The sequence below is a fragment of the Salmo salar genome, chromosome 10 (assembly GCF_965601325.2).
Source record: "Salmo salar chromosome 10, fSalSal1, whole genome shotgun sequence".
NCBI lineage: Eukaryota > Metazoa > Chordata > Actinopteri > Salmoniformes > Salmonidae > Salmo > Salmo salar.
In genome coordinates this window covers 23,170,545-23,189,126 of record NC_138300.1, presented here as the reverse complement: position 1 = coordinate 23,189,126, position 18,582 = coordinate 23,170,545, and the positions used below count along the sequence as shown (strand labels likewise).

At 44.9% G+C, this 18,582-nt stretch overlaps 1 protein-coding gene across 2 annotated transcripts in view; it reads left to right on the top strand.

The window, feature by feature from the left end:
* LOC106613785 (single stranded DNA binding protein 4) overlaps nucleotides 1-18,582 on the top strand; it is a 134,595-nt gene that overhangs the window by 6,882 nt on the left and 109,131 nt on the right. For both annotated transcript variants that reach the window (XM_045687512.2, XM_014216397.3), the window contains exons 2-3: nucleotides 1,402-1,474; nucleotides 9,500-9,561. In XM_045687512.2, the coding sequence (XP_045543468.2) occupies nucleotides 1,402-1,474; nucleotides 9,500-9,561 (135 nt within the window). The remainder of the gene's footprint in view (nucleotides 1-1,401; nucleotides 1,475-9,499; nucleotides 9,562-18,582) is intronic.

The window sequence follows — 18,582 nt, the reverse complement described above, 5'->3', positions numbered from 1 at the left end:
CTGTAAGCAGTCACTCCAGCATAACAAATCCACAGCCATAAAACAGACAGACCAGATAAAACACTGTGGCCATGATTGTGTTTGTTGTGTCCAGAACCATTTGTTTACACTAGATTACTGAAATGAGCAGTGAAGGTAATGTCTGATGTAACACTGAGAAATAATTAAGACGATAGGTGTCCCCTTTAACTAATGTCTAACGTTAGTCAGAACTGTTTTTTTTTTTTGCAGTCTGTGGAAGAAATGTTTCCCTTGTATGAAGCGGGCATATCAAATGAATGATTACTTAGAGACAATGTCCCTTGTGCTTGGTTCAACATCAATTCAACATCCAGCACAAGTGTTTCTGAGACTCTGCTCCCAACAGTAGACTTAACCTAATGTGACCAAACTCACTTCTTTTTTTCCCTCCCAATTTTGTTACCCAATTGGTAGTTGGTCTTGTCCCATTGCTGCAACTCCCGTACAGACTTGGGAAAGGCGACGGTCAAGAGACTTTGCGTCCTCCGAAAAAAGACCCTGCGAAGCTGCACTGCTTCTTGACACACTGCTCGCTTAAACCGGAAGCCAGTCGCACCAATGTGTTGGAGCAAACACCGTACAACTGGCGACCGTGTCAGCGTGCACGCGCCTGGCCCGCCACAGGATTCGCTAGAGCATGATGGGACAAGGACTTCCCAGCCGGCCAAACCCCCCACTAATCCGGACGACACTGGGCCAATTGTGCGTCGCCTCGTGGGTCTCCCGGCTGCTCCACAGCCCGGGATCGAACCTGGATCTGTAGTGACACCTCAAGCTCTGCAGTGCCTTTGACCGCTGCGCCACTCAGGAGGCCCTTTCCCTCTTAGTAGAGTGTGGGTTCATCACTAGTCCAGGAGCACAGGGAGTACAGTAATTGCCAGCACAGGCGGCTAAATGACAGTCATAATGATACCAAAAATGCACACGGTAGTGTGGGTTGTCAGATAGTGTGACACCGACCCACGCTTGGCTGTCTCTGCTTTCCTCTTGTTTTCCTCAGCATCCATGTTAAAGGAGGAGCTCCGTAAACCACAGATGCTCTTTTTATTTTCTAGAGCCTCCCAATGGCTTCTCCTTAGAGTCTGCATGTTATCTGGCTGTCATTGTGAAAGTCTCTGGTTCCTACTGTAAATGTTAATACTGTGTACATACAACAGGTCTGACCAAAAATAAAATTGTATTTTATTACGACAAAACCTGCGTTCTCCTGGTTAACCCCACTGGTCTGTAAGGAGAGATCCAGTACAAATGCATTTTTCACCTGAGTTCCAGTTGGATAGGCTGCCTGCTAGCCCTGGAGAGGGTGAGAGATTCTCCGGAGGGGACGGAGGAGGTGCGAGATGGAGCCTCGACATTGACCTTTTTCTCTTTGTTTTCCAGGTTAGCTTTATATGTGTACGAGTATTTGCTGCACGTCGGCGCACAGAAATCAGCACAGACCTTCCTGTCAGAGGTAAGAAATGGCTTTAGAAGAACTTCCTGAGGTGAACGGATGAATGGGATTCCTCTCCATTGTATAGCGAGGGATGGAATTTACATTAGCGGTAGCCCTGGGGTCAAGAACCAATTTGGTCGTCTCTGTTTTGAAACACAATTGGATTCCAAAGTTTCGTATACAATGATATGGATGTAATGCGTCTAGACTAAGCTATAAGTTGATGAATAACAACAGTATTAGTCTTAAGATTTCTATAAGGACAATAAAAAAAATGTTGGCTGTTCTATTTGCGTTCCATATCAACACCTAGGCCACGCTCCTTCCTCTATTAGTCTGATAGCCCCTGAACTGTCAATGAGGTAAAGCCCATGTAATGTGTTGCATCCTCTTCCTTAATGGACATCCTTCCTCCATAGTGGCCTAGTATTCAGGCCTTCACCTCTCTAACACCTTCACGCCTTAAGCTTGCTACAAGCTTGACTTGCGTAGAGCTACGTGCCGGTCCATGCATTTCTAGACTCCCAAATAGCAACGTTCGTAAGGGGGACAGACATTTTTATAAAGTCTTCCCCTTTTGAGGTAGACAAAGAGAAATTGCGTTGAACTTCACCACTATGCTAATTTGAAAGAGAACCAACTGCATATTTAATGAATAGCTAGGCCTACATGTTATGAAAGTTTAGGTTTGATTAACATCTCCTCGTTTTGTGCCTGCTAGTAGGCTGTAGGTTATTCTGCTAGCAGTAACCTAGCTTCCCACATCTTCCCCCATGTGAAATAATACAATTTATAAATAATTTTCCCTGGCAAATATTCTTATAGCCTACTCACCAATGTAACCTATAACATAATCCCAATTTGATATGCTGCTTCAGTGTATTCGCTCCCATGTCAGCAAAACATCTAATGTCGTCATATCACGGAGAAAAGGCATATGGCTACCAGTTGTAGTTATTACTTCTCAACAAAATACATTTTTGGGGGGGGATTATAATAAGGCTACAATGTTTGGTTTATTGTTTGAACAGTCGTTGAGACTGTATTTGGTTATCAATGCAGAATATGCTACTTTGATGCATAGCCTATAGATCAGATCAAGGAACCAAGTGACAACACTGCCCCCGCGGCGCCATAAGGAATGATATGGCACGTCTCAATTTTCAAGTTGCACAAAAGTGTGTAGAATGCTCCCGCCGTTTTTGTGACAGGAAAAACGACATTGCAACTACTGCGCTATGCTCCGTATCTACTGTCTGTTTAATGTGTGTAGACCCCTTTATGCTGCTCACTAAATATTGTACCATTATGGCTGTGGAAGAACGTTACTGGCATGCAAATAATGGAGGACTATATGGTAAAGACAAATATTATTTATATTATGTATCAGCTGTGCCCTTTCCCTAGGGTCAGGAGGTTTTCTCTGACCACTTAACTGGTGCAGGAAGCCATAACTAGGGCCATGAGTTTCCTTCCCAGGTTACTTCTTCAGGACAAATTCCTGGCCCTCCTTATACTGCTCTGTGTGCCTTCTGGAAAAAGTTGGGTTAAACTCCAATATCCTCTCTGTGATACCCTGGATGCTCATACTAGTCTATTTAACTCCTAGATTATTTACCATTCATTTAGCCAGCAGTGAGAGCTCTACTCACACATTTGGAGTGGTGTATATGCTCATTTGGTTCATAACTGCTCTTTAACACTCCCATGTGTTAGAAGTCAGATTTAATATGTTCATTTAGATGGACAATTGGTTAATAATAATGTTCTTAACCCCTGGACCTGCTAAAGTGATCTTTTTCAAGTGCAATGAAAGGTTGTGATTTTTTATTTTTTTTTCTTCTCATGATTTATTTCATATATAAAAAAAAAAACTCTGGCCCGTGTTCAAGCACAGAACTATTTCAGTGGTGTGATTCACCCAGCTTACATCACAGCATTTCCCCTCCTGTATTATAATCTGTTCAGCTGTTATCATGTATTACAGCGTTGATGTTTCACCACTGTTCATGACTGTACCTGTGTGTCACTGCGTTCAAAAATGTCTGACGCATGGCCCAGGCCTACCTATGTTATGTTTTGAAAGATGCAGGCGCATTTTTTTTGTTGCCTCAGCTGGGTGTCCCTTATCAACCACACAGGAAAAATAACTTTAGATGACGGTTTTCTAAAACAGCCTAATTTCCTTAGAGATCCGGTCATGACCTGGAATTAACAGCATACTATTATACACAGGCTATATTTATTTTCTCCTGAGTCTTAAACTAAAATGTTGCTCTTTATCTTTCACAATGAATCACTCATTCCATATGTTCCCTGCCATTTACAGTGCATCCGGAAAGTATTCAGACCCATTAACATGTTACGTTACAGCCTTATCCTCATCGATCTACACACAATACCCCATAATGGCAAAACAAAAACAGGTTTTTATAACTTTACATAAGTATTCAGACCCTTTACTCAGCTCTTTTCAGGTCTCTAGAGAAGTCTGGGCTCTGGCTGGTCCACTCAAGGACATTCAGAGACTTGTTCTGAAGCCAGTCCTGCGTTGTCTTGGCTGTGTGCTTAGGGTCGTTGTCCTGTTGGAGGGTGAACCTTTGCCCCAGTCTGAGGTTCTGAGCGCTCTGGAGCAGGTTTTCATCAAGGATCTCTCTGTACTTTGCTCCTTTCATCTTTCCCTTGATCCTGACTAGTCTCCCAGTCCCTGCCGCTGAAAAACATCCCCACAGCATGATGCTGCCACCACAATGCTTCACCGTAGGGATGGTGCCAGGTTTCTTCCAGATGTGATGCTTGACATTCAGGCCAAAGAGTTAAATCTTGGTTTCATCAGACCAGAGAATCTGGGTCCTTTAGGTGCCTTTTGGCAAATCCAATCTGGCTGTCATGTGCCTTTTTACTGCGGAATGGCTTCCGTCTGGCCACTCTACCATAAAGGCCTGACAGGTGGAGTGTTGCAGAGATGGTGGTCCTTCTGGAAGGTTCTCCCATCTCCACAGAGGATCTCTGGAGCTCTGTCAGAGTGACCATTGGGTCACCACCTCCCTGACCAAGGCCCTTCTCCCCCGATTGCTCAGTTTGGCAGTGCTGCCAGCTCTAGGAAGAGTCTTGGTGGGTCCAAATTTCTTCCATTTAAGAATAATGGAGGCCACTGTTCTTTTGACCTTCAATGCTACAGACATTGTTTGGTAACCTTCTCCAGATCTGTGACTCGACACAATCCTGTCTCAAAGCTCTACAGACAATTCCTTCGACCTGATGGCTTGGTTTATGCTCTGACATGCACTGTCAAATGTGGGACCTTATGTCCAATCAATTGAATTTACCACAGGTGGACTCCAAGTTGTAGAAACATCTCAGTGATGATCAATCTAAGCTCAATTTCAAGTCTCATAGCAAAGGGTCTGAGTACTTATGTAAATAAGGTATCCGTTTTTTTTTTAATATAAATTTGCTACATTTTCTAAACACTTTTTGCTTTGTCATTATGGAGTATTGTGTGTAGTTTATTCATTAAAAATAAATTAAAAAAATTCATCAATTTTAGAATAAGGCTGTAATGTAACAAAGTGGAAAAAGTCAAGGGGTCTGAATACTTTCCGAATGCACTGTATGTGTTATATTTTGATAACTAACCTGTAATGAGAGAGCAGCCTTTAATGTGACTGAGAATGTCACACGTGGAAATTATAATTTAAAAGGGCGGAAGTCAGGCCATTCAATGTCTAATGCTTATATTCTATCTCAAGGTGTGTTTGTGAGGCTAAATCAAACCACAACCTGTCCAGGTTGACACAAGAAAGTCATACAGTAACCTAGTCTATTAAAATGCTGATAAATCAATACATCAATCACCTAACCTGCCCAAAAGCTTTTCCCTCTCTCTGCCCTAAACGGTTCAGTGCAGGCAGCAGTGTTCGACTAACTGCCACCAAGGCACAGAACTGGACTAAAATATTAAGCACAGATCTGGGACCAGCTCGGAGAGATTAAGTTGCGAGGCTGAAGTGAGGCTTGCTGATTGCAGAACCCTCCTGGGCGAATCTCCTCCCTGAGATGGAGTGTTATTGGTGTGCTGCTGGATAGGGGTTAAGTTATGGATCACAGGCAACAGGAGGGAGAAGCTCTGCTCCTCACACAGTTTATTTCCATGAGGCATGCAGAGGCCTTTTTCCAGGGAATTTGCTTGTACTTGAGTTGTTTTTAAATATATGAAATCACATACACAGTATAATGTGGAGATGCTGATCAGTGATGTTTTCAAACCATTTTGTTTCCTGCTTTCTGGAACTCTCTTCTTGCCCTTTGTATTTTATGATAGCAGTGTAAGTAAGTACACAATATTCAAAATGCCTTTATAGCTCCCATATTATCAACAATACTCATAACTTTAGCCACAAAGGTCTTAAGTTTCTCTGTTCACGGTCGGTCTCTTTTCATCACATATAAATGTCAACAGTTCTACAATTAGCCACATTACGCCAATATAATTACTATGCTAAAATCTCAGGACCTCTGCAAAGCATGTTCGGCCCTTTCCAGCCCTCCCGTCTCCCACATGAATAGATAAGGGAATTCAGTCCCTCCAGATATGCTGAAGCAAAACACACCTGCTTGATGCCACCTAATGAGAGAGCTATCACCTGGCCTCTCAATTAACCCCTCGTCCTACCCCTGCACACTCGCCCATCTCCTCGGGGAACAGTCACTCCCTGCTCCCATGTACAGCAGAACCCTTGAACAGCCTCCACTGGCCCACACGTAAGTTAGTCTCATCCATCAGCTGTGTATAGGACAGCCTATAAAACTGGCAACAGTCACACCAAAAATATAGTCCTGATCACCAGCCACGTGCCTTAGAACTACAATGCATCGCATTTAGCCTCTATTACATGCCACGTTTCAAGGCTCACCTGCAGGGCCTGTAGGACTCATGGTGTAATTCTAGGAACTTACAGGAACTCAAGTCATTTTGTTCACCCGACCTAGAATACCTCCCAATTAAATGCTGACCGTATTATTTCCCAAGAGAATTCTCCTCCATCATCGCCATGGCCGTTTACATCCCACCTCAAGCCGTAAACTCGATGGCCCTCAAAGAATTTCACTGGACTATGCAAACTGGAATCAACATCCTGAGGCTGCATTTTATTGTAGCTGGGGATTTTAACAAAGCAAATCTGAGGACTAGGCTGCCAAAATTCTATCAACATATTGACTGTCCTACTCGCGCTACTAAGACTCTAGACTGTTGCTATTCAAACTTCCGGGATGCTTACAAGGCCCTCCTTTTGGCAAATCTGACCACGACTCCATCTTGCTCCTCCTGTGCTATAGGCAGAAACTTAAACAGGAAGTGCCCGTGCTCTGTACTATTCAACGCTGGTCTGACCAATCGGAATCCACGCTTCAGGATTGTTTTGATCACGTGGACTTGGAAATGGTCCAGGTAGCGTGCAAAAATAATCTAGACGCATATACGGATACGGTGACTGAGTTCAAAAGGAAGTATATAGGAGATGTAGTACCCACTGTAACTATATAAAAACCTACCCTGACCAGAAACCGTGGATAGATGGTAGCATTCGCGCGAAACTGAAAGCGCAAACCACCGCATTTAACAATAGCAAGGCGACTGGTAAAATGGCAGAATATAAACAGTGTAGTTATTCACTCTGCAAGGCAATAAAACAAGCTAAACGTCAGTATAGAGAAAGTGGAGTTGCAATTCAACAGCTCAGACACGAGACGTATGTGGCAAGGACTACAGAAAATCACGGACTACAAAAGGAAAACGTCGCCGAGACCGCCTTGCTTCCGGACAGGCTAAACACATTCTTTGCACGCTTTGAGGATAACACAGTGCTACCAAGGATTGTGGGCTCTCTTTCTCCGTGGCCGATGTGAATAAAACATTTAAACGTGTTAACCATCGCATGGCTGCCGGTCCAGACGGCATCCCTAGCCGCGTCCTCAGAGCATGCGCAGACCATCTGGTTGGAGTGTTTATGGACATATTCAATCTATCCCTATTCCAGTCTGCTGTCCCCACATGCTTCAAGATGGCCACCATTGTTCCTGTACCCAAGAAGGCAAAGGTAACTGACTATCGCCCCGTAGCACTCACTTCCGTCATCATGAAGTGCTTTGAGAGACTAGTCAAGGATCATATTACCTCTACCTTACCTGCCACCATAGACCCACTTCAATTTGCTTACCGCCCCAATAGGTCTACAGACGATGCAATCGCCATCACTATGCCCACTGCCATATTCCATCTGGACAAGAGGAATACATATGTGAGAATGTTGTTTATTGACTATAGCTCAGCATTCAACACTATAGTACCCTCCAAGCTCATCATTAAGCTCGAGGCCCTGGGTCTCGACCCCGCCCTATGCAACTGGGTCCTGGACTTCCTGATGGGCCGCCCCCAGGTGGTGAAGGTAGGAAACATCACCTCCACTCCACTGATCCTCAACACTGGTGCCCCACAAGGGTGCGTGCTCAGCTCCCTCCTGTACTCCCTGTTCACCCATGACTTCGTGTCCAAGCACGCCTCCAACTCAATCAAGTTTGCAGATGACACGACAGTAGTAGGCTTGATTACCAACGATGATGAGACAGCCTACAGGGAAGAGGTGTGGTGCCTGGAAAACAACCTCACTCAACGTCAACAAAACAAAGGAGATGATCGTGGACTTCAGGAAACGGGGGTGTACTGTCTGCTATCTACATCGACTGGACCGCAGTGGAGAAGGTGGAAAGCTTCAAGTTCCTTGGCGTACACATCACTGACAAACTGAAATTGACAACCCACACACAGTGTGGTGAAGGAGGCGCAACAGAGCCTCTTCAACCTCAGGAGGCTAAAGACATTTGGCTTGTTACCTAAAACCCTCACAAATTTCTACAGATACAGCCCGACAGGATGCTTTCAATTGTGTATCACCACCTGGTACAGCAACTGCACCGCCCGCAACCGCAAGGCTCTCCAGAGAGTGGTGTGTTCTGCTCAACACATTACTGGGGGCAAACTACCCGCCCTCCAGGACACCTACAGCACCTGATGTCACAGGAAGGCCAAAAAGATCATCAAGGACCTCAACCACCCGAGCCACTGCCTGTTCACCACGCTATCATCCAGAAGGCGAGGTCAGTACAGGTGCATCAAAGCTGGGACCGAGAGACGAGAAGCTGTTTTTCAATCTCAAGGCCATCACACTGTTAAACAGCCATCACTAACATAAAGAGGCTGCTGCCTTTATGCATAGACTAGGAATTACTAGCCACTTTTTAAGGAATGGAACACTAGTCACTTTAATGTTTACATATCTGGCATTACTCATCTCATGTCTATATACTGTGTTCTGTACTATTCTACTGTATCTTAGCCGTTCCGCTCGGACATCGCTCATCCGTGTGTGTGTGTGTGTATATAGTCTTAACTCATTCCTACTAAGATTTGTGTGTGTTGGGTATATGTTGTGTAATTTGCTAGCTTTTACTTGTTAGATATTACTGCACTGTCGGCACCAGAAGCACAAGCATTTCGCTATACATCTGCTAAGTCCGCGTATGTGACCAATACAATTTGATTTGACCTGACCAGGAAAAAGTCCTGGCCCTAGTTACATAATTGTTCCTGGTCAAGTCAGTCAGCAAAACCCTGGGTCCTAGTCATAACAGGAGAAAGCCAGAAAGTTTGGCATGCAAGTGAGGATGCATACAGTGCCTGCAATGTTCTGTAGCTCACACAGCGGCCACAGACGGTGGCAGTTGGAGTTAGTACTAAAAGGGCCGAGTGTGGTAGCTAGCTATCTCTGGGTTGATCTTATCTCAGTTGCCAGATATGGGGGGTAGAGGTGTATGAAGTGTGAGGAGCTGCTACTGAGATGTTTTTAGTGTCAGATCCACACTCTCTGCACTCCATTCTTACTGCATGTCTGTCAGAGGTGAAGTGGAGTGAGATGTGGTGAGTATGCATTATGGATGCACATGCGGCAGAGTCTTAACTCTCTCTCTCTCTCTCTCCCCCAGATCCGATGGGAGAAGAACATTACACTGGGGGAGCCCCCTGGATTCCTACACTCATGGTGGTGGTACGTACATTGTCTTCTATGTAGAGTCGCATTTAAACGCCACACTTTACACACACACACACACACACACCCCCCCCCCTGCCATTCACAACATGATGTGTAGGAGTGGGAAGGTAATTGCTGGTAACAACAGGTATGTCTTCTGATGTCTGTGTGCACTGTACTCTCTTCACTGGATGATGAACTACAATTGTCCTGATCCCCTGTGGATCAGTTGGTAGAGCATGGTGCTTGCAACACCAGGGTTGTGGGTTCGATTCCCACGGGGGACCAGTGCGAAAAAGTAGAGAAAATGTATTAACTAACTTCTACTGTAACTCGCTCTGGATAAGTGTCTGCTAAATGACAAAAAATGTCTGTTTTTAACGTTTTACCCAACAATACTTTTTACCTCAAATTTGAACAGTCGGTATTTCTTTTAAAAGTTAAGCTATGATTACAGCATGTGTACCTGGTACTGTAAATAGGTTTTAGACTTTCTGTCTGTCAGAGTTGAAAACACCTAACCCATTATGGTCTCTATGGTATTTGTAGAACCAGCTTCAGTTGTATTCTTCCTCTTGTTGTAGTGGACCTGTCAGACGTTTTGATACCAAATAAATACTTCAGTGTATTCACGACCAGGATGCAGTCGCCTCTGAACTGACAGGCTGACATGTATTTCTCACTGGATGAGAAGGAAACACCCATGCCTGGGCTCCCCACCAGCTGACGGAGGGAAATATAGAGAGAGTGAGAGAGCGAGAGATAAAGGGGAGAGGGAGGGAGTGAGTTCACAGGCAGTTTTTGTTTGCCCTCTGTCCTGCGCTCCTCATCCTGAAAATCCCCTCCACCGCTGAACAGGGGCATTTTTAGCGGCATTCTGCCCCCTGAATCGCTGACCTGTTTTAATTGTGAATCATCAAATCCAATTTTATTTTTAAATTTTTTTTTGTTTGTATTTTTTTTTGTCACGTGCGCCGAATACAACAGCTGTAGACCTTACAGTGAAATGCTTACTTACAGGCTCTAACCAATAGTGCGAAAAAAAAAAAGGTGTGTGTGTGTGTAAAGAAATAAAACAACAGTAAAAAGACATTTGAAAATAAGAGTAGCAAGGCTATATACAGACACCGGTTAGTCAGGCTTATTGAGGTAGTATGGTTAAAGTGACTATGCATATATGATGAACAGAGAGTAGCAGTAGCGTAAAAAGAGGGGTTGGCGGGTGGTGGGACACAGTGCAGATAGCCCGGTTAGCCAATGTGTGGGAGCACTGGTTGGTCGGGCCAATTTGAGGTAGTATGTACATGAATGTATAGTTAAGGTGACTATGCATATATGATAAACAGAGAGTAGCGGCAGCGTAAAAAGAGGGGTTGGGGGGGGCACACAATGCAAATAGTCCGGGTAACCATTTGGTTACCTGTTCAGGAGTCTTATGGCTTGGGGGGTAGAAACTGTTGAGAAGCCTTTTTGTCCTAGACTTGACACTCTGGTACCGCTTCCCATGCGGTAGGAGAGAGAACAGTCTATGACTGGGGTGGTTGGGGTCTTTGACAATTTTTAGGGCCTTACTTTGACACCGCCTGATGTAGAGGTCCTGGATGGCAGGCAGCTTTGCCCAAGTGATGTACTGGGCCGTACGCACTACCCTCTGTAGTGCCTTGCGGTCGGAGGCCGCGGTCAGGATGCTCTCGATGTTGCAGCTGTAGAACCTTTTGAGGATCTCAGGACCCATGCCAAATCTTTTTAGTTTCCTGAGGGGGAATAGGCTTTGTTGTGCCCTCGTCACGACTGTCTTGGTGTGTTTGGACCATTCTAGTTTGTTGTTGATGTGGACACCAAGGAATTTAAAGCTCTCAACCTGCTCCACTACCGCCCCGTCGATGAGAATGGGGACGTGCTCGGTGCTCCTTTTCCTGTAGTCCACAATCATCTCCTTAGTCTTGGTTATGTTGAGGGATAGGTTATTCTGGCACCACCCGACCAGGTCTCTGACCTCCTCCCTATAGGCTGTCTCATCGTTGTCGGTGATCACTGTTGTGTCGTCAGCAAACGTAATGTTGGAGTCGTGCCTGGCCATGCAGTCGTGGGTGAACAGAGAGTACAGGAGGGGACTGAGCACACACCCCTGGGGAGCTCCAGTGTTGAGGATCAGCGTGGCAGATGTGTTGCTACCTACCCTCAACACCTGGGGGCGGCCCGTCAGGAAGTCCAGGATCCAGTTGCAGAGGGAGGTGTTTAGTCCCAGGTTCCTTAGCTTAGTGATGAGCTTTGAGGGTACTATGGTGTTGAATGCTGAGCTGTAATCAATGAATAGCATTCTCACATAGGTGTTCCTTTTGTCCAGGTGGGAAAGGGCAGTGTGGAGTGCAATAGAGATTGAATCATCTGTGGATCTGTTTGGGCTGTATGCACATTTGTATGGGTCTAGGGTTTCTGGGATAATGGTGTTGATGTGAGCCATTACCAGCCTTTCAAAGCACTTCATGGCTACGGACGTGAGTGCTACGGGTCTGTAGTCATTTAGGCAGGTTGCCTTTGTGTTCTTGGGCACAGGGACTATGGTGGTCTGCTTGAAGCATGTTGTTATTACAGACTCAATCAGGGACATGTTGAAAATGTCAGTGAAGACACCTGCCAGTTGGTCAGCACATGCCCGGAGCACACGTCCTGGTAATCCGTCTGGCCCCGCAGCCTTGTGTATGTTGACCAGTTTAAAGGCCTTACTCACGTCGGCTACGGAGAGCCTGATCACACAGTCGTCCGGAACAGCTGATGCTCTCATGCATGCTTCAGTGTTGCTTGCCTCGACGCGAGCATAGAAGTGATTTAGCTCGTCTGGTAGGCTTGTGTCACTGGGCAGCTCGCTGCTGTGCTTCCCTTTGTAGTCTGTAAAAGTTTGCAAGCCCTGCCACATCCGACAAGTGTCGGAGCCGGTGTACTATGATTCAATCTTAGCCCTGTATTGACACTTTTCCTGTTTGATGGTTCGTCGCAGGATTTCTTGTAAGCTTCCGGGTTAGAGTCCCGCACCTTGAAAACGGCAGCTCTAACCTTTAGCTCAATGTGAATGTTGCCTGTAATCCATGGCTTCTGGTTGGGGTATGTATGTACGGTCACTGTGGGGACGACGTCCTCAATGCACTTATTGATAAAGCCAGTGACTGTATTCCTCAATGTCATTGGAAGAATCCCGGAACATGTTCCAGTCTGTGATAGCAAAACAGTCCTGTAGTTTAGCATCTGCTTCATCTGACAATTTTTTTATAGACCGAGTCACTGGTGCTTCCTGCTTTAATTTTTGCTTGTAAGCAGGAATCAGGAGGTTAGAGTTGTGGTTGGATTTACCAAATGGAGGGCGAGGGAGAGCTTTGTACGCGTCTCTGTGTGTGGAGTACAGGTGATCTAGAATTTTTTATTATTTTTTTCCCTCTGGTTGCACATTTAACATGTTGATAGAGATTTGGTAGAACTGATTTAAGTTTCCCTGCATTGATGTCTCTGGCCACTAGGAGCGCCGCCTCTGGGTGAGTGGTTTCCTGTTTGTGTATTTCCTTATACAGCTGACTGAGTGCGGTCTTAGTGCCAGCATCTGTCTGTGGTGGTAAGTAAACAGCCACGAAAAGTATAGCTGAGAACTCTCTAGGCAAGTAGTGTGGCCTGCAATTTATCACAATATACTCTACTTCAGGTGAGCAAAATCTAGAGACTTCCTTAGATTTCGTGCACCAGCTGTTGTTTACAAATATGCACAGACCGCCCCCCCCCTCGTCTTACCGGAGTGTGCTGTTCTATCCTGTCGGTGCAGCATGTAACCCGCTAGCTGTATCCCGTCATTCAGCCACGATTCCGTGAAACATGGGACATCAAAAACTGTAATATCCTATTGGTAGGATATTCGTGATCGTACCTCGTCTAGTTTACTGTCCAATGACAGTAATCGCACGTTGGCGATTAATATTGACGGTAACGGCAGCTTTCCTAGTTGCCTTCTGCGGGTCCGGACGAGGCATCCGGCTCTTCGTCCTCTGCGTCGCTTCCTTTTGCGAATTATTGGGATGTCCTCCCTGTGGGGTGTTTAGAGAATATCGTGTGAGTCCTGCTTGTTGTTGAAAAAATCTTTGTCTAATCCGAGGTGAGTGATCGTTGTCCTGATATCCAGAAGCTCTTTTTTGCCATAAGATACGGTGGCAGAAACATTATGTACAAAATAAGTTACAAATAACGCAAAAAAAACACATGATAGCACAATTTGGTTAGTAGACCGTAAAACGGCGGCCATCTCCTCCGGCGCCATTTTTGTTTTTGTTTACACAGCTCATAATGGTCCTTAAGAGAGCCTGTGTTCCCTCCGTCTGACAGATTTCACTTAAATCTACCAGAAGCACAGACAGATTGACATACACAAACATACAGTTTTTGGACAAGTTTACTTTCACGTTGCCTAACTCACGAAGTTTTAAAGTCTCCGATTGCTGAGGCACGGTTTGAGGGAGCCCCCTGTGTGTGTGTGTGAGCAGTTGCAGAGGAGAGAGATTATTAGCTGAACAGGGCCCCAGTGTGGTGTGACCCAGTGGAAGGGTGTCTGTCTGGGGCTGCAGCATGTGGACGGGGAGGCTCACTGGGGGGGCCTCCCCCTCCTACGTCAACCCCCTCCCCCAAACAAAAGGTCCAGATGGTAAGGGAAAGCCAACCACTCCCCCTCCCTCAACCTTTGTCTGAAGGCCTGTCCTTTGTTTGCGGAAGAGACCCCAAACGGATTAACTCCTTACATTCCAGTCTCCTTTGTGTTAACCCAGGGTGGGGGATTTGGCTGTTTTTCTTCCCTGCTTCTGTCTCAAACAGTTTCCTGTTGGGCCGCGCAGGGCTGAATGGGTTGAGGGAGGGGGTCAGTCATCCACATCTGTTGTTATGGACGCAGAGATAAAGCCAGGGCTCCGAGAGGGGTGCAGGTGTTGATTGTGTCATTAGCTCTCTACATTGGTCGGCCAAATCAATTGTTTTAGCCAGTTTTCACTGGACATCCACTCTGTCACCCTCTGAGAACCTCACCACAATACTATGTACACGGATCATCCCTCAAATTGCTTCCAGCTGAAATTCCTCCTTGCGAGGGGCAAAGGAAACACTCCAGCAAAACAGACTTGCCCCATCCTAGATCTCCTGGTTATTCTTTATAAAAGCAGGTATCAGGCAGGAACCTGGGGCTTTGTGGTTCCTTTCAGCCCGTCTGTGTCAGGCAGAGTAGATCTGCTATACCTGACCGAGAAAGACACTAGATCATCTGGCCAGAGCTTTCCCCTTGTTAGATAAATAAAGGAATAATCTGTTCCTCTGTCATCTTTAACAAGATGCGCACACATTTTTCCTTTATTCTCTTCGCCCATTTTCAGATGTTGAATTTATTAGTGAAATCCGAGGGGAGGGCTCCTGTGGAATTCAAGAACAGATTTACATGGCATGCTGTTTTAAGAGATGGGGAGTGCCTGTTTCTCCTGTGGCCTCACATTGGTACCAGGAGAATAGCAAACTTCAGTGGGGGTAATAAAGACTGAATGATTTAGTTTTTTTGATTGCAGGGGTTTGTCCCATTTTAAGAACAGCTCAGGCTGATAATAATAGTAGTAGCAGCCATAGTCAACATGTGTCTCCTCTTCTCCTGTCCTATCCTCTCCTCTCCTTAGCCTGGCTGCTCTGTCGCCTGACAGGAACTCACTCCAGCCACATCACTGTTGATTTAATGCCCAGGCCCTTACAACCACTTGTCTGTGTTTACTCTGCCCATAATGGCGGAAGGCACATTGTTACCACCAGGCTTTGTCAGAGCACAGTTAATTGTAGTAATTATCACAATGGCATTTCATTTTTGTAATTGTCTTATGAATGTTGATGCTGTGGAAAGTGTGTGTGTGGGGCCTGTTTATGCTGCCAGTCCACATTTCCACATTGTTTTGACTGGCAGTTCATTTGGATATGGCAGAATTTGCATGCCCTCTTAAGCTGGAGTATGAATCTCACACCCAGACTAATCTTAGGGATTCCACACAGCCAAGTTAATTTATTTAAAGAGATTGAGCGGTTCTTTGGCGACTAGTGAGTTTTTTTTTTTTTTTTTTTTTTGTTCAAAACCTCCTGCTTTGGGCTGGATGTGTCAATGTGTATGTAGTTCATACATGCATATAATCCATGAGCAGAATTACGGTTTTACCTCAATTAGCCACGAAATCCGTAGTTTTTTAAAAGCTACTGTTTTCTGGAAGCTGTGCAGCGCCATTTTCCCCCACCTGTGCCAGCCCCCTAGTAATTTGAGTTTTAGCCAATGAGCTTCAGCCCGTTGCTGTTTGAGTGACAGCTAGCAAAAGGCCTGCCTAGCGTTATCCAATGAGTTTGCAGGGTGGGCATAACAGCTCGTTGGACACAGCAGAGTTCGAGTGAAAGCAATGACATGGTGCACATATCTGCACATGCACTGAGTGAACAAAACATTAGGAACAGCTTCCTAATATTGAGATGCACCCCCCTTTTTGCCCTCAGAACAGCCTCAATTGCTCGGGTGTGGACTCTACAAGGTGTCAAATGTTTCACAGGGATGCTGGCCCATGTTCACTCCAATGCTTCCCACAGTTGTTGTGCCAAGTTGATTGGATGTCCTTTGGGTGGTGTACCATTCTTGTGAGCACTACATTCAAAAACGACTGGCTGAAATTATACAAAAGTTTGACAATTAAGGAGAGAATGCATCCACAGTATGAAAATCTCCAGTTGACAAAAAGGTCTGAGCTTTTCAACCTATAGCTAGCTAGTTTAAACTAGTCTTGGCTACCTTCAGACATGCTCCAGTGTTGCATGTACAGTCTCACTGAGACAAATCAACTTTGCTATTTGAAACTTTGGAGGGTGTCAGGTTATGATAACCCTGCTCCCCAGTCCCCGTCCCCTGGTTTGCACCTAGTTGCAGCTTTTCAGTAACCAACTATAACACGCGTCTTATTTCATTTCCCAGAGAGCTGATTGGATTTGAGATGGACCCTCTGTCTCCCTTCGGCAAGCGCGGCTCTGACAAAGCTGCAATCTCTTTAACGGCAGCTGATAGATATGATAATGCCGCCTGGCTTTATTGTCAAGTGACTGAAGGGCAGGCTTCATGGGCCCCCTCAACACACACACTCGCGCATAAACGCTCGCACATGCATAGATCCACACGCATGAACACGCATACACACACTTCTCTGTTCTCCAGCTTTCTCTACTCTGTTTCTGTGTGCTATTCATCAGGGAGTACAGGAGGACAGCTGACCCAGTCAGTGCACACCTGAGAGCAGTGGCTAGCAGAAAGTAAAATGTGTTATTATATAAAAACAGAGGTAGTTGTATCTTTGCTATACTTCACTGTGCTTACACTGTAATGAGACCGTACATATGAATGTACCTACCTTGTACAATAACTACAGAGTTTTAGCACCACTCCTATAAAAGTGTGGCAATATACAGTACCAGTCAAAAGTTTGGGCACAAATCAAAATTGTATTAGTCACATGCGCCGAATACAACAGTGAATTGCTTACTTACAAGCCCCTAACCAACAATACAGTTTAAAAAATCAGAATAAGTAATTAACCTCTCTAGGGTAGGTGGCACCAAATCGTCCCACCAACGTAACAGCCAGTGTAATCCCGTGGCGCGTTATTCAAAAACCTCAAATGCGAAAACTTCAATTTTTCAAACATATGACTATTTTACACCATTTTAAAGACAAGACTCTCGTTAATCTAACCACACTGTCCGATTTCAAAAAGGCTTTACAACGAAAGCAAAACATTAGATTATGTCAGCAGAGTACCCAGCCAGAAATAATCAGACACCCATTTTTCAAGCTAGCATATAATGTCACATCAAACCACAGCTAAATGCAGCACTAACCTTTGATGATCTTCATCAGATGACGACCCTAGGACATTATGTTATACAATACATGCATGTTTTGTTCAATCAAGTTCATATTTATATCAAAAACCAGCTTTTTACATTAGCATGTGACTAGCATGTGACTAGCATTCCCACTGAAAAAGCTGGTTTTTGATATAAATATGAACTTGATTGAACAAAACATGCATGCATTGTATAACATAATGTCCTAGGGTTGTCATCTGATGAAGATCATCAAAGGTTAGTGCTGCATTTAGCTGTGGTTTTGTTTTTTGTGACATTATATGCTAGCTTGAAAAATGGGTGTCTGATTATTTCTGGCTGGGTACTCTGCTGACATAATCTAATGTTTTGCTTTCGCTGTAAAGCCTTTTTGAAATCGGACAGTGTGGTTAGATTAACGAGAGTCTTGTCTTTAAAATGCTGTAAAATAGTCATATGTTTGAAAAATGGAAGTTTTCGGATTTTAGAGGAGTTTGTATTTCGCGCCACGCCCATCATTGGATATTGGAGCAGGTGTTCCGCTAGCGGAACGTCTAGATGTAAGGGGTTAAAATCGATTTTTATGCCATTTCTCATAAAAAAGCGATAATATTCCGACCGGGAATCTGCGTTTAGGTAAACAGACGAAAGAAAATAAAGCATTCGGTCGACTCGGGCACGCGCCTAAGCCCATAGTACTCTGATCGGCCACTTGCCAAAAGCGATAATGTGTTTCAGCCAGAGGCTGCCTCGATATCGTTAAGCTTTTTCCCGGGCTCTGAGAGCCTATGGGAGCCGTAGGAAGTGTCACGTTAGAGCAAAGATCCTCAGTCTTCAATAAAAAGAGCCAAGATGAAACACAACTTCTCAGACAGGCCACTTCCTGCATGGAATCTTCTCAGGTTTTGGCCTGCCATTTGAGTTCTGTTATACTCACAGACACCATTCAAACAGTTTTAGAAACGTTAGGGTGTTTTCTATCCAAAGCCAATAATTATATGCATATTCTAGTTACTGGGCAGGAGTAGTAACCAGATTAAATCGGGTACGTTTTTTTATCTGGCCGTGTCAATACTGCCCCCGAGCCCTAACAGGTTAAAGAACAGCATTTAAATAACAATAGCGAGA